Source organism: Galeopterus variegatus, unplaced genomic scaffold (genome assembly GCF_000696425.1).
Source record: "Galeopterus variegatus unplaced genomic scaffold, G_variegatus-3.0.2 Scaffold76, whole genome shotgun sequence".
In the NCBI taxonomy this organism is placed as follows: domain Eukaryota; kingdom Metazoa; phylum Chordata; class Mammalia; order Dermoptera; family Cynocephalidae; genus Galeopterus; species Galeopterus variegatus.
Window position 1 is genome coordinate 365,432 of NW_007726187.1, and position 14,439 is coordinate 379,870.

The window sequence follows — 14,439 nt, forward strand, 5'->3', positions numbered from 1 at the left end:
CCCCGACACACACACAGCCTCAGTTTCCCCATCTGCAAGGCTGGTTCAAAGCCCCGTGGTCTGGGAAGGGCCAGCTGGCCCAACAGGCCTGCACAGAGGGGCATGAGTCCCAGCCCTGTCATGGTCACCCGTGGGCAGTGGGGGCAGGTGCCCCAGCTCGTCTTTTGGCAGGCGCCTCCTTCACGGGGCCTTTCAGAGGGTAGAAAGTGAATAAAAACACTTTAATAAACTGCAACGGCTTTGTGGGATGTCTGTGGCAGACGAATCAAGAGCCAGAAGCCCGGGACGCGGAGGTGGGCCTGGGTCTCCGCGGCGAGGGCAGGGGGCTTGAGCTGGGGGCACCCTAGTACTTGAGCAACCAGCGCGGCCTGTGGGGGCCCAGCGATGTGAAGTAAGACCACCACCAGGGCTTGCTCCCACTGGCTGAGGGCTGCCTGCGTGCCCCGAGGGGCTCGAGGCGGGGCTCCGTGCTCTCTCCCTGGGGACCAGCACCTCCCAGTGGGTTGCGGAGCCCGGGCCCAGTTCTCCGCAGCCCATTAAGGAATTTCTTTGGTCCCATTTTCAGAGGCTGGAGAATGAAGTCCACGCGGCCAGCCCTCTTCAACTGGGCAGGGATGGTGACTTTCTTGATGACCTTGGAGTAGCCAGGGGCTTGGGCGATGACAATGTGGGACCCTGGGGGCAGCAGCCTCCAGTAGTCGCCGTCTGGGGCTGTGGACAAGCAGAATAAAATGACTCTCCCTGGGGCCACAGACCCAGCCTCGGGGTGATGGGTGATGGGCGGGGGAGGTTAGCGTGAGGGGAACACAGACCCCAAATGTGCACTTGCCTCTGCATTGGCATGGAAGGGCCTTCCCACCTCTTCTTCCTGTCCAACTCCTATTCGTCCCTCAAAACCCTGCCTGGGCACCACCTCGTGACCATCCCTGTCTCCCGGTTAGCAGGTCCCCCCTGTGGACTGTGTCTCTGCTGGTAGCACACATCCCAGTGCACTGTGAGATATCTGAGGGCGGCCAGGGCCCACACTGGGCTGGACACACCAGCTCATCCATGGGATACAAACCTTGGGATATAAACAAAGAGGCTCATGGATGGAGCTAGCTCCCCCCGTGATCTTTGAGGAGGTGGCATCAACTCATTCAGCAGCCACGGCCCGAGCTCACTCTTCCCTGGGCAGACGCAGTCCCCAGGTCCTCACCACCCTCATGGACCAGGAGCCGGAGGGTGAACGGTGCCACCCTTGTGGAAACTGGGCACAGCGGGAGTGCTTGAGGGAGCTGCTGCCATTATACCAGCAGCTGTGGCAGACGCGAGGCCCAGGTGACAGTGAGGAGGTGCTCACCTGTGGTGATGTCGTGACGGATGCCTTTGACCGCGATCCGGGCGTTTTTGACTGGCTTGCCGAATTTATCCATCACCACGCCTTTGATGCCTCGGTGCACCTGAGGAGGCCAGCAGAGGCGCAGAGATGGCCTCTTGCTCTGTGATTCTGAATATGTCACCCCCTCTCTGGGCCTCGGTTTCCTCAGTTGTGAAACACAGGTGACAGGCGAGCCCCTCTCTGGAGTGTCTCAGCAATCCACCCTAGCACGTTCTGCATTCATGAATGACCCCCCAGTTCTGCCCAGGGGTCCGGCCAACTCCACCTCCCGGCCATGGGCCTTGGGCAGAAAACCCTTTGCAGCCCATCTTCTGTCACATCTGATTGTCTCCCTGCCTCCCTCGCCACAGTGGGATCCACTGGTTCCCTCTGAGCCGAGGCTTCCTAAGGCAGCATTGGCGAGGTGACAGCACTGGCAAGGACACCAACGCACTCCCCAGCTTTGGACACTCGGCCTAATGTCAGCACCATTTCCCTGTCCAGCCTGGGTGCCACGGGAGGGCAGGACCAGTGCATATAGAGAGCCATGGCAGAGCCAGCGGAGGGCACATGTCCAGCGTTTACACACTCAGAAGCTGCACTTTCCAAAAGGAAAGCACCTCCCAGAACTGTCCGAGCCCGTCCACAATTCTCCTAAGAAAGTTGACAACACACCAGCCAAATCACCCTTGCTCTGCTTAGCGGGAAAGCTTGGAGCACGTGGGAAAGCTTGGGGCACGAAGGTCACGCGGGGCAGCAGCAGGATGCCTGGGGATGGGGGCTCAGGGCAGCGAGGCTGTTCTCTCACCCAGCGCACTGCATGGCGCTCAGCATGGCAGACAAGGCCACCAGGCACAGGGCTCCAAGCTGGCCCTTGGAGCTGGGGGCCCACGAAAATGGTCTCATTTCTTTTAAAATCAGAAGATAAAAACGAACTTTTAGTTGGAAGAGAATGTGTCACATATACTCATCTTGATGCCAACACAGTCGTAAAAATATCATTTTTAATACTTTGTATGGAGGAGGAGGTCCCAGAGGCAAAAATGCCCCTGGCCCTGAAGGTCATGATGCAGCCCTGGCCAAGATGTGTCCCTCTCACCTGGCTGAGGGCAGGGCGCCCACGAGGGGCTTGTTTTTCTCCAGGCAAGAAACCGACTCTGCCCCAGGACTCCTGACTCAGACAAAACATTTGTGCCTCAGTTTCCTTGACTATAAAATGGGTGTAAGTAAAGCAAAAATCAGCAGGTCCTGATCCTGCAGGGCTGACCATGCTAAATGCACTGTCCTCGGATCTCAGCAAACGTATGAACTCGCCTGGTACCCCCGCTGCCCTCCCCATCTTCACCCCGAGAAACCCGTGGTTAACTCAGCCGCTCACACACGGCGGCGGCCAGCCGCGGAGTGGGACTCAGACCCGGCAACTCCTCAGTGCTCTCCAGCGCTCAATTCCGCCCTCCAGCGCCACGCGGGGCTGGGCGAGAAGGCAGCCCCGGTCTGAGTGCTCCACGAAGCAGATCTACCACATCTCTTTTGCCTCGGCCGAATCCAAAGTGTTGGAGAGAATTCAGGTTTGGGAGCACGTGGAGCCTGGGACGAGCACAGCGCGGGGACTCTGCCCTGCTGACGTGGTGGGCCACCGCCCAGCACGCACTGCCCTCCTGGGCTTGTGACCACTCCCTGGATGTTGTCGCACACATTTTACTGCTTACTGAAGGTGAACTCCTGAAACCACCTCTTGTAGATGCTTACGTAGGGGGAGGGGTTGAAGCTGACAAAATAAGGCTTTGCTGGGGGGCAGGTGATGGGGATAAACCGGATGGTTTGAGAGGCCTCTGCACCACTCAGCAGTCTGTGGCTCCTCTCCACCTGCGGGTGGCACCAGAGCCCCTCTGCTCAGAGCCCCCACGATGGCTTCCTCGCCTGGCCCACTGCTCTCCCTTCAAGACACAGCGCACACTCCTCTTCCTCCAGGAAGCCCTCCCTGATGACGGGCCACATCAGGGGCCTCCTCCAGGCTCCCACAGCCCTGGGCTTCCTCGGTCCCAGCCCTGGCCTTGCTGTGGTGTCCCTTCCGCCTTCCCCGCCCCCGCTTGAGAGCAGGGGCACACAGAAGCCCGTGCTCAGGGTCTGCTGGCACGGGGTAGACCTGGTCCTGGCCCTGCTCTTGGGCTGAAGGGTCATCCTCATGCAACACCCGGGAGGGGAGCGCTCCTGCAGGGAAGGACGGATGGCTGTGCCGCCCCTCCCCCCCGAGCCAGGGCGAGGCGGACACCCGCCCAAGGCCTGGTCAGGATCACGACGAGAAAAGCCCCAATTGGCCACGACAGACTCGATCCTTATCAGAAGGCAGCGCCCGGCTTTCCCGGGGAGTCGTTGTCTCGGGAGCCGGCCGAGCGTGCGGCCCGGCCCTCCGCAGTATCGCGCTCGCCATTAAATCTTCATATCCCAAGACTTCACGTACAATATCCACAGAGCTATGCCAGCTCCACTTAAGGCTCCTTAAAACTCATTTTCACCAGACAGCCGTAAAACGAAACGAGCATGGAGGTCTGGCCAGAGCCGCTATCAAAGGACGAGACTTACCCCAGGAGCAAGAGGTCGCTGGCACAGCCATCAGGAAGAAACTCAAACGCTAATAATGATCAATTATCTGGGGCTTGTCTTTTTCCTTTTGCTGCTGCTGCTCCAGAGAAGCTCTGCTTGGTTCTTACCTGGAGGAAGGTTCCTGATCTTTCTAGAAAGGAGGAGGATTATGGACAGCACAGGGGTCTGGGGACAGGCAGGTCTGGGCTCAGGCTCTGGGAAGTCTCTGGGACACTCGGACAGGTCGTGTCACTCCCTGACCCTCTGTCTCTTCTTCTGGATGTCTCCTAGCCACTGTGATCTGGGAACGTGAGTCTGTGCATGGCCCGGCAGCTCCAGGCCAGCACCCTCCTTCCTCTGGACCCTGTCTATAAAATGGGGCAGCCCCATCTGCCACCCAGGACTGGCATCAGGACTCGACACCACATGTGGGTGGGCGCCAACTGTAAAGTGCAGTGCACTTCTACCCGCTCACTGCAGCCCTTGGGCTGTCCTGTTTCTTTCTGGGAGCCTGCTTCTTACTGGGGCATCTGTGCCAATGGGCAATTTGTGTGATTCTTGAAAATGCTCGGGGGAGAAGTCAGCAGAGGCTTCTGCAGAACCAGCATCATCTTCCATGGTGACCTTCCGAGCCCCTCGCAGAGTCCCACAGCTCCCACGTGAGCCATGCAGAGAGAGCGGCCGCCATGGAACATCTAGTCTGACCCTGACCTTAAGTTTCAGGGAGACCTTGGCTTTCTGGGTCCAGTAAGGGTCCCCACGCACAGCCCACATGCCTGTTTCTGGTGACCTCAGCCCCGAGACAGCAGTTGCCCCTGTCAGGCTGCCCCTTTCCCTCCTCCCCAGCCTCTGACAGCCCCTCCCGCCTGTGCCCTCCCATCCGATCTGAGGCCACATGGACACCTTGCTGCCCAGAGCCATCACCTCTGGACGTCACCCCATGTGGTGCCCACCCCATTCCCACTGCCACACACCTCACCCCAGCCACAGGGACCTTCGCAGATCTCAAATGTCCCATGAAGTCCTAGCATGGCCACCCCCTCTGCTGGGAGCTCTTCCTGTCCTGTTACCTCATTTCTCCGCCTCCTTCAAGACGAAGCCCAACGGCCACCTGCTCCAGGGGACCCCCATGGCTTCTGAGGCTGGGTCAGGTGCTTTCCCTGGGCTGCCCTGGCCCCTGAACTCCCCTTATTTAATCGTGCCCCTTTAGGCCATGAGATTCTTGCTCACGAGGACTCTGACATACGCTCCCTGGTGTCCCCAGCACGCCACCACGGCATGTGGGAGGAGAGGTGGCCACTTAGCCTTGGGTTATGAATGAACAGGCACTTAAATCACAAACAAGTGAAGCACAGTCGCGTGAGTGTACGGGGCAGTGAGGCCCCCGCACAGGGCCCTGGTCGCAGAGATCGAGGGGGCCGGGCGTGTCCCACCCCACCCTAGGCCCCGACGAGGCCAGAGCAGCGAGGCCATGGGGAGCGAGGCCGTGGGGAGCGAGGCCGTGGGCAGCTCACCATCTCCACGAAACGCAGGAGCGATTCCTTGTTGTGCTGCCAGAGCATGTAGAGGGCCTCCTCGGGGGGGAACTTCGTGCAGCCCAGCTCCACCGTGATCTCAAAGCAGTTGGTGTGCAGGTAGTTGAAGTCGGACATGCCTGGGCACAGGGTGGCCACAGCATCAGGCCAACGGCCCGCGGGCAGGGGGAGGCGAGCACGGTGGCATCTGTCCTCACTCGCACCTCACCCCTGTTGTGGGCCTGGACGGCTACGAGGTGGCTTGTTATCCCCACATCACAGACGAGCGGATGGAGGCCTGGGGCATTTAAGGGCCTTGCCCAATGTCACACAGCGGGAAGGGACAGAGCTGGACTCTGGACCCAGGAGGTTTGGTGGCAAAGTTGCCAGGCCCAGCCACCCCCCTGCGCGGTCTCTGTTAGGTTGAGAATGAGCCGGTTTCTAGTAGAGAAGCCGGCGGCAGGTGGCGCCACACAGGCCACGGCATCCAAGCTACTGGCCTTGAGGCCCAAGGAGTCTGCACTCCCAGTGACAGTAATGTCTGTTTACCTAGACACTGTCCCGACCACAGTCCAGGGAGGAGGTTTATCATCTCCACTTCCCAGGGAGCCCGCGGGGCCGGGCGAGGCTGGACAGCAGCCCTCGGGCATCTGCTTCCCGAGCTTCCCGTCTAGCAGGAGCCGTGACCACCCTTGAGCCAGGCCTGGGGCCCACGGCACCAAGGGGCAGCCCATGTGGGGGGCAGCAGGAGCCCCTATGCTTGAGAAGCCCGGGGCCTCTGCGCACTGGGCGCAGTGGTGGAGGCCGGGCGCGGTGCGTGGGGCCCGGCCCAGCGGGAGCACAGCACTGCAGCCCGCATCGCCCTCACGCTGCCTTCACCAGGGAGGCGCTAGCAATAAAAACACAGATGCCAGTTAAAGGTGAATTTCAGGGATACAGCAAATAAAGCTTTACTGTAAGTACAGCCCACGCTTATTCTTGTAGGATACGTATGTCCCATGCCCTGGGACACAATATTAAAAATTCCTTCATTGTCTCTGAAATTCCAATTTAAGTGGGATCTGGCATTTCATCTGGCAACCCTACTTAACCCCTAAAAGGCCAAAAAGGATTGATCGTGAGTGGAATTGTGAAATGTGCGTGTTCATGAGCTAAACTATGGAAACTCACAGGCCCAGCTCTTCCACAACGGTTGCATGTCACGCTTTCCCATCAAGACAACAACTAAAACTCAAGCCAGCCCACACCTGACTTGTCCCGCCCCCTGCCCGCTGGCAGGGCCGCACCTCCCGTGAAGCTGTACCAGTCTGCTCCATTGATGACACTCCCCCTCTGCAGGAAGTTGCCCCCACACCTGTTCTCCGACCTGTCCATCATCATGGGGTGGGCGTCTGCGTAGGCTCTGGCCAGCAGCTTGAACACCTGGAAAGGAGACCGAGAAAGTGGTTGGGGGCTCTGCAGGACGCACTCAGAGCTGTGGGGCAATGGGCGAGAACAGGCCTCCTGGGGGAGGGGCTGCTGGGGTCACACCCGCAGCACACGCAGGGCACAGCGTGTGCACAGACCCAGAGCTGGGCCACAGGGAGAGGGCACAGCAAGAGCTCAGGGCAGGGGTGGTGGGTACACGGGGCAGTCGCGGAGCCTCTGCACACCCGGCTAGGCAATACGGGTTGCCTCTTGAGAGGGCCACACTGAAGTGACTTCGGCAGGGCATGGGGAGGCCAGATTTGCAGTGTGTAAAGTGCCTCCACAGCCTCACAGCGCACAGGCCACGGGAGAGTCTGGGGCTTGTTGGAGGGATGGAGGTGGGCGGCACATTGTCACAGACTGTCTCCTAAGCAAACTTTGTCTACGAACAGGCATCACTCCATGTTCCCGGGGCTGACTGGCGCCATCAGCAGCTGGGCCTCAGCCTGCAGGAAGCCCCTCTCCAGCTGCCCCACCTGCCCGGCTGCCAAAGCCACGTGCTGCACCCACTGCAGTTGGTACAGGGACACAGGACACTCCCTGGCACAGTGGTGTGTGGCCAGGACCCCAGGTGGCCCCCTCCCCTGCTAGTGTCCCCCAGCCCAGAACCATCCCATATCGGCCCCTCTCCTGGGGCAGAGTTCACAGGTCCCCTCCAGGTGGGGCCTCAGCTGTCTGTAAGTCCCAAGCCGGGCATGGGGTCTGGCCCAGGGTAGAGGCCCCCAAGCATGGGTCAGACTGGACCCTCCTGCACAGCTGGGATGAGTCTGTCCTGGGGAGGAGACCCTCTGTCAGAAAGGGGAGCATGGTCAGGTGGGGCAGGGAGCTGATCCAGGCCGGAGCAAGGGGTCACGCAACTGGGGTTTGGGGGAGGTTGGGGGTAGGTGTGGCATGGTCAGGGAAAGCGAGGGCCTGGCAGGCAGGACAGGGCTGAGCTCAGGAGCAGGATTTTGGCAGAAAGGGCGGGTGTGGAGCTATGAGATGCAGCCGCAGTCAGCCTGGAGGGCCGTGGACGCTGCCCGCGGTGCTGGCTGTCATCTGCAAAGTGCCATGGAAGTTTGGGGAAGGGTCCCTTGGGACACTCGAGTCAGCCCCTCTCTACACACACACACACGCACACACACACACACACACACGCACACACCTCTCCTGGGACTCTGGTTTCCAGAGAGACCACTACCGGCTGCAGGGCTGCATGATTATTGATCGGTGATTGATGGCTGTTGGGGGCAGCCTCATCTTTTCTGACTCTGGTGGGACTCATTGAGGTGAACTCCCCCCCGCACCCGCACATCCTCATATGTCTAGCTCTGTGGGAAGAGAAGCTAAGCCCAGGTGCGGGGGGCTCCTGCTGTCCGAGGACACCGGTCTTGCCTCTGAGAGCACAGGGGTGCTGAGGCCAGGCCGACAGTGACCACCAGCCGGCCCTGGCAGCTCCGTACCGAGCTCTGAGCACAGAACCTGGTGTGTGCTGGTGGCGGGGGTCAGGGGGTGAGGGGGTGAATGAGTGAGAGGACAGACGCAGGCGGGACACACAGGCTGGTAGACACAGGCGCTGCGGGCTCAGCTCCCTCGGGTCTCAGGGTAGGCAGGGTGCTGGCCTGGACCCACTGATTCCTGCCCAGGTCCCGCTGCACGGCCCGCCCCTGAGCCCTTGTCACCTGCGCCTCCCACGCCCATCCCTGCCCTGCAGCCAGAAGGAGCCCACCTCCTTCGTGGGCTCCACTGGGAAGGTCTCCTTGCCTGAGGAACGCCCTCCTTCAGCCCCAGACCAGGGTTCACCCCTGACACACGCACACACACACGTGCACACACACATGCATTCCCTGAGTGCCCCCAGCCTCCTGCAGCCCTCTGTCGTGGCCCTGGCCATCTTGTCCTAGCCAATTTCTGGCTCTATCTCCCACCGTAGACTGAGAACCCTCAGAGCAGGGACCAGGACCTATGGCACACAGGGAAGGGGCTGGGGGAGGCAGGGCTGAGGTCCGGGTGGCCGAGCGCAGGGCCCAGCTGTGCCCCTGGCCAGGTGGCCTCAGCAAGGAGAACAGTGGTGTGCAAACGCCACCAGCAGGGACCCTGGTGCCCACCACTCGCCCCCAGGACATGTCCCTCCCTCCCTGCCCTTTCTCTAAATGCCACATGGAAACTGCCAGGGAAGGTCGGGCTTAGGGAGGTTGAGGGCAGCCTGGCTCTCTGCCTGTGGGTGACCCCCCAGGAGGCCTAAGCAGTGACGACGCTGAGAGCTCAGCCCTTCCCAAGCCACTCCAGCTGGTCAAGGCCTCCACCTTCCAGTCGTCCAGGAGGGGCCGTGGTGGAGGGCAGGACTGGCCTCTGGGGACGGGGGAGGTCACCTGGGCAGTTCTGCAGTTAAGCTCCAGTGCATGGCTGTGGGCTGGGGCCCATCTCAGATCACACCCCCTCCCTCGGCCTCAGTTTTCTCACCCATAAAATGGGAAGGGACCAACTCCCACACCCTTCCCAGAAGACCAGCCTGCATGAACTTCAGTGTTGGGCACAAAGAGGGACCAGTCAGGGCTGGGGGCCTGCAGACAAAACTGGGGGGGGGGGGGGGGGTTCGGCCATCAACTTCCCCCCTCCCCCTCCGGCCTTATAAAAGGGAGGAAAAAAAAAGGGTGGGGGGGGGGGGGGAAGGGGGGGGGGGGGGGGTTCGGCCATCAACTTCCCCCCTCCCCCTCCGGCCTTATAAAAGGGAGGAAAAAAAAAGGGTGGGGGGGGGGGGGGAAGGGGGGGGGGGGGGGGTTCGGCCATCAACTTCCCCCCTCCCCCTCCGGCCTTATAAAAGGGAGGAAAAAAAAAGGGTGGGGGGGGGGGGGGAAGGGGGGGGGGGGGGGGTTCTGCCATCATCATCGTCCCATCTCCTGCTGCGCTATGAACAGGTAGAGAAACTAAGGTCTGGGGAGGGGAAGGCCTCGCCTAAGGGCCCACGTGAATGGCGGGGCCAGAATCCCTCCCTACCCGATCCGCTGCACCACTGACTCCCAAGGAGGCCGCAGGAAAGGAGGGACGCCGGCAGGAGCCGGGCGGGGGCCATGCGCGCTGCAGCACCGCCCCCTGCCGGTCAGGCCCAGAACTTAAACTCCCCTCAGGTGGGCACTCGGTCAGGGTCCCCACCCCAGAGCTCCCAGGGAGGACACAGACAAGGGCAGTGCAGCCAGCGTAGGGGAACTCAGAGGACGGAGGGGCTACTTCCAGCTGGGCTGGAGGGGGTGACCGGCCCTGAGCACAGAGGCTCCTAAAGGTTCAGCTTCCCTGAGTTCAGAATAGGACATGCACCAGCTCCGAGGGGACCCCCACACTGACCCCCTCCCCGTCCCTGCCCCAGCTCCTCCCCTGCCCCTCACGGCACACACCCTCTCACCTTCTCATCAGGTGTGGGAGAAAACATCTTCTCCTCCTGGGGGTGCTTGGAGAAGTCGAAGGGGTAGGACACCACCAGGTCACCCCCGTGGAGGCTGGCCGAGAGCACGAAGGGGATGGTCCGCATCCACTTCATGACCGCCTTCGTCTCGGGGGCCACCTGCCCAGCACAGAGCAGCCGTCCTCAGGGTTGGGCATGCCTCGCTTTCAGCCCCTGGCCATGCCCACGGCATCCACAGCTTTCCCCAGGCCCCTGGCGCCCACCTCGCACCTGAGCCCTGGCCAAACTCCTGCCCAGCCTGTGGGATTCCACTGAGGCACCACAGGCTCTCTCACATGCCCGTCCTTCTGCCTGGATTTCTCTTCCCCGCCTCATAGGGATGTCACCCCCTCCAGGCAGCCTTCCTGGGCCCCCAGGTGGAGCAGATGCCTCCTCAGGGCTTTCAAAGCTCATAGCTGCCCTGTCCCTGCACTGAGCAGGTGACATTAGTTGCAGGTGTGTCTGCCTGGGGCAGCCCGCTCCTCAGATGAAAGACCCGCCTGTCTCGCTCAGTGCCTGACATGCATCATGTGCTCAGCACATGCTTGACTGTTAAAAGTCTCCTCAACAAAGCATCATCCAGGCCAGGGCAAGGATGGCCTCGAAAGGACTCAGCACCTACCCTGAGCACCTGCCAGAGGCTGTTTTTAATACTTCATTCCCTGAATCCCACCACCAGCCCAGCGAGGAATTATCCCCATTTCACAGATGGGAAACTGAGGCTCAAAGAGCTGAAGCTCCCCTGCCCTGGGGGGAAGGTCCCAGAATGACCAGGGATGCCTCGGTGGGGTGGGCGCAGGCAGCATGGCTCCTACCTTACCCCACCAGTAGTGCTGCGGGATGGGCATGTGGTCGCTGCGCACACCGCGGGCCTCGGCCAGCCGGTAGTACTCGGACGTCAGGTCCGGGAAGTTGCGGTTCAGGTCCAGGTTCTGCGCATTCTGCCTCCCACTCGTCCACCCATTGTAGCCTGCACCCTGAACACACAGGCCATCCCGCAATCAGAGCTGGCACACCCCACCCGACCCCTTCCAGAGGGAGCCCGACTGGGCTGAGGGTCGCAGCAGGGACAGCAGTGTCTCTCTGGCTTCGTGGGATGGGCTTGCGGCATATCCGGCCAAGCTGCCCTGACCTCTCTCCCATCTCTCAGCCCCTCTGCTGATCCTCCAACCTCAGGGCCTTGCGCAGGCACTCCTCTGCCTGGAGTGCCCCCAAACAGTAACCCGCGCTGCTCCCCCACTCGCCTCAAGCACTGCTCCAATGTCACCTCTTCCAAAAGCTTCCCTGACCCCCAGCCAGCACTCCTTTCCATCACAACCTCTACTGTCCCATGCACCACCTTGGTAATACACTGTGGAATTAGTGCCGCCCCTTCGCCCCTGCCCCCAGAGCAGGACTTTGCCAACATGGACACCTGATGAATCCTCCTCCTCGCCCAGGACAGTGGGTGCGTGTCAGCACTAGCAAAAACTACTAGTAAACGGGGAACGAGGGTGTGTCGGAGGCAGAGCCCACAAGACACGGGCAGCAAGGAGCTCACCTCAGCGGCGGCCACCTCATAGCCATCTGGGTTCATGGAGGGCAGCAGGTGGATGCGGGTGCTGTTGAGCAGGCGCTGGATGCGGGGGTTGCCCAGCAGGTACTCGGAGCACAGATACTGGGCCAGGTATATGAGCATCTCCCGTCCCGCCACCTCATTGCCATGGATGTTGCCGATAAGCTTCACCTCAGGCTCCACTGGGGGGAGATACAGTGACTTGGGGCTTCGTCCCAAAGCCCTGATGTACTAAGAGGCAGAGGTTCCCCCCTTGGTGAGGTTGACCAGATGTGCTGGAACCAATTCACACTTGTTTTGAACCAAGCATCTCTGTTATCATGACGTCCATCAAGGTCATCACTTTTGTTGAGCCAATTTCTTATGGTTAGCCATAATTATTACTATGACATATCAAGGATATTAATAACCACATCTGGTATCGCTGATCCATGTGGATTTCATTGACAGCCACTGTTAATGTGTAACAAGTTAAGGTGCATATTGGTGCTTAGCTGGAAAGGAAGCTTGAATGAATGAATAGATGGATGGATGGATGGATGGATGGATGGATGGATGGATGGATGGATGGATGGATGGATGGATGGATGGATGGATGGATGGATGGATGGATGGATGGATGGATGGATGGATGGATGGATGGATGGATGGATGGATGGATGGATGGATCTGGATGGATGGGTGGGTGGATGGGTGGATGGATGGATGGGTGGATGGATGGCTGGCTGGATGGGTGGGTGGATGGGTGGATGGATGGGTGGATGGATGGATGGTTGGATGGATGGATGAATGGTGGATGGGTGGATGGGTGGATGGATGGGTGGGTGGATGGGTGGATGGGTGGACGGGTGGACGGGTGGATGGATGGATGGGTGGATGGGTGGATGGGTGAATGGGTGGGTGGATGGGTGGGTGGGTGGGTGGATGGATGGGTGGGTGGACGGATGGACGGATGGACGGGGGGCGGGTGGATGGATGGATGGGTGGATGGATGGATGGGTGGACAGATGGATGGATGAATGGAGGATGGGTGGATGGGTGGATGGATGGATGGGTGGATGGATGGATGGGTGGACAGATGGATGGATGAATGGAGGATGGGTGGATGGGTGGATGGATGGATGGGTGGATGGATGGATGGGTGGACAGATGGATGGATGAATGGAGGATGGGTGGATGGGTGGATGGATGGATGGGTGGATGGATGGATGGGTGGACAGATGGATGGATGAATGGAGGATGGGTGGATGGGTGGATGGATGGATGGGTGGATGGATGGATGGGTGGACAGATGGATGGATGAATGGAGGATGGGTGGATGGGTGGATGGATGGATGGGTGGATGGATGGATGGGTGGACAGATGGATGGATGAATGGAGGATGGGTGGATGGGTGGATGGATGGATGGGTGGATGGATGGATGGGTGGACAGATGGATGGATGAATGGAGGATGGGTGGATGGGTGGATGGATGGATGGGTGGATGGATGGATGGGTGGACAGATGGATGGATGAATGGAGGATGGGTGGATGGGTGGATGGATGGATGGGTGGATGGATGGATGGGTGGACAGATGGATGGATGAATGGAGGATGGGTGGATGGGTGGATGGATGGATGGGTGGATGGATGGATGGGTGGACAGATGGATGGATGAATGGAGGATGGGTGGATGGGTGGATGGATGGATGGGTGGATGGATGGATGGGTGGACAGATGGATGGATGAATGGAGGATGGGTGGATGGGTGGATGGATGGATGGGTGGATGGATGGATGGGTGGACAGATGGATGGATGAATGGAGGATGGGTGGATGGGTGGATGGATGGATGGGTGGATGGATGGATGGGTGGACAGATGGATGGATGAATGGAGGATGGGTGGATGGGTGGATGGATGGATGGGTGGATGGATGGATGGGTGGACAGATGGATGGATGAATGGAGGATGGGTGGATGGGTGGATGGATGGATGGGTGGATGGATGGATGGGTGGACAGATGGATGGATGAATGGAGGATGGGTGGATGGGTGGATGGATGGATGGGTGGATGGATGGATGGGTGGACAGATGGATGGATGAATGGAGGATGGGTGGATGGGTGGATGGATGGATGGGTGGATGGATGAGTGGATGGATGGAGGGGTGGATGGGTGGGTGGGTGGATGGATGGTTGGATGGATGAATGGTGGATGGGTGGATGGGTGGATGGATGATGGATAGATGGATGGATGGATGGTTGGATGGATGAATGGTGGATGGGTGGATGGGTGGATGGATGGATGGGTGGATGGGTGGATGGATGGACGGGTGGATGGGTGGATGGATGGATGGGTGGATGGGTGGATGTGTGGGCGGGTGGATGGGTGGGTGGATGTGTGGGCGGGTGGATGGGTGGGCGGATGGATGGATGGGTGGATGGATGGATGGGTGGATGGATGGATGGGTGGACAGATGGATGGATGAATGGTGGATGGGTGGATGGATGGATGGGTGGATAGATGGATGGATGAATGGTGGATGGGTGGATGGATGGATGG

The 14,439-nt window shown here is 60.0% G+C and overlaps 1 protein-coding gene across 2 annotated transcripts in view; it reads right to left on the reverse strand.

Moving 5' to 3' along the window:
• Nucleotides 1-202: 202 nt before the first annotated feature.
• The window catches only part of CPZ (carboxypeptidase Z), a 27,689-nt gene continuing 13,452 nt past the window's right edge, over nucleotides 203-14,439 (reverse strand). For both annotated transcript variants that reach the window (XM_008578612.1, XM_008578605.1), the window contains exons 5-11: nucleotides 11,883-12,079; nucleotides 11,158-11,319; nucleotides 10,304-10,462; nucleotides 6,744-6,879; nucleotides 5,458-5,597; nucleotides 1,343-1,442; nucleotides 203-711 (exon numbers count right to left, since the gene is read on the reverse strand). In XM_008578612.1, coding sequence (XP_008576834.1) covers nucleotides 344-711; nucleotides 1,343-1,442; nucleotides 5,458-5,597; nucleotides 6,744-6,879; nucleotides 10,304-10,462; nucleotides 11,158-11,319; nucleotides 11,883-12,079 — 1,262 coding nt within the window. In that variant the 3' untranslated portion in view covers nucleotides 203-343. The remainder of the gene's footprint in view (nucleotides 712-1,342; nucleotides 1,443-5,457; nucleotides 5,598-6,743; nucleotides 6,880-10,303; nucleotides 10,463-11,157; nucleotides 11,320-11,882; nucleotides 12,080-14,439) is intronic.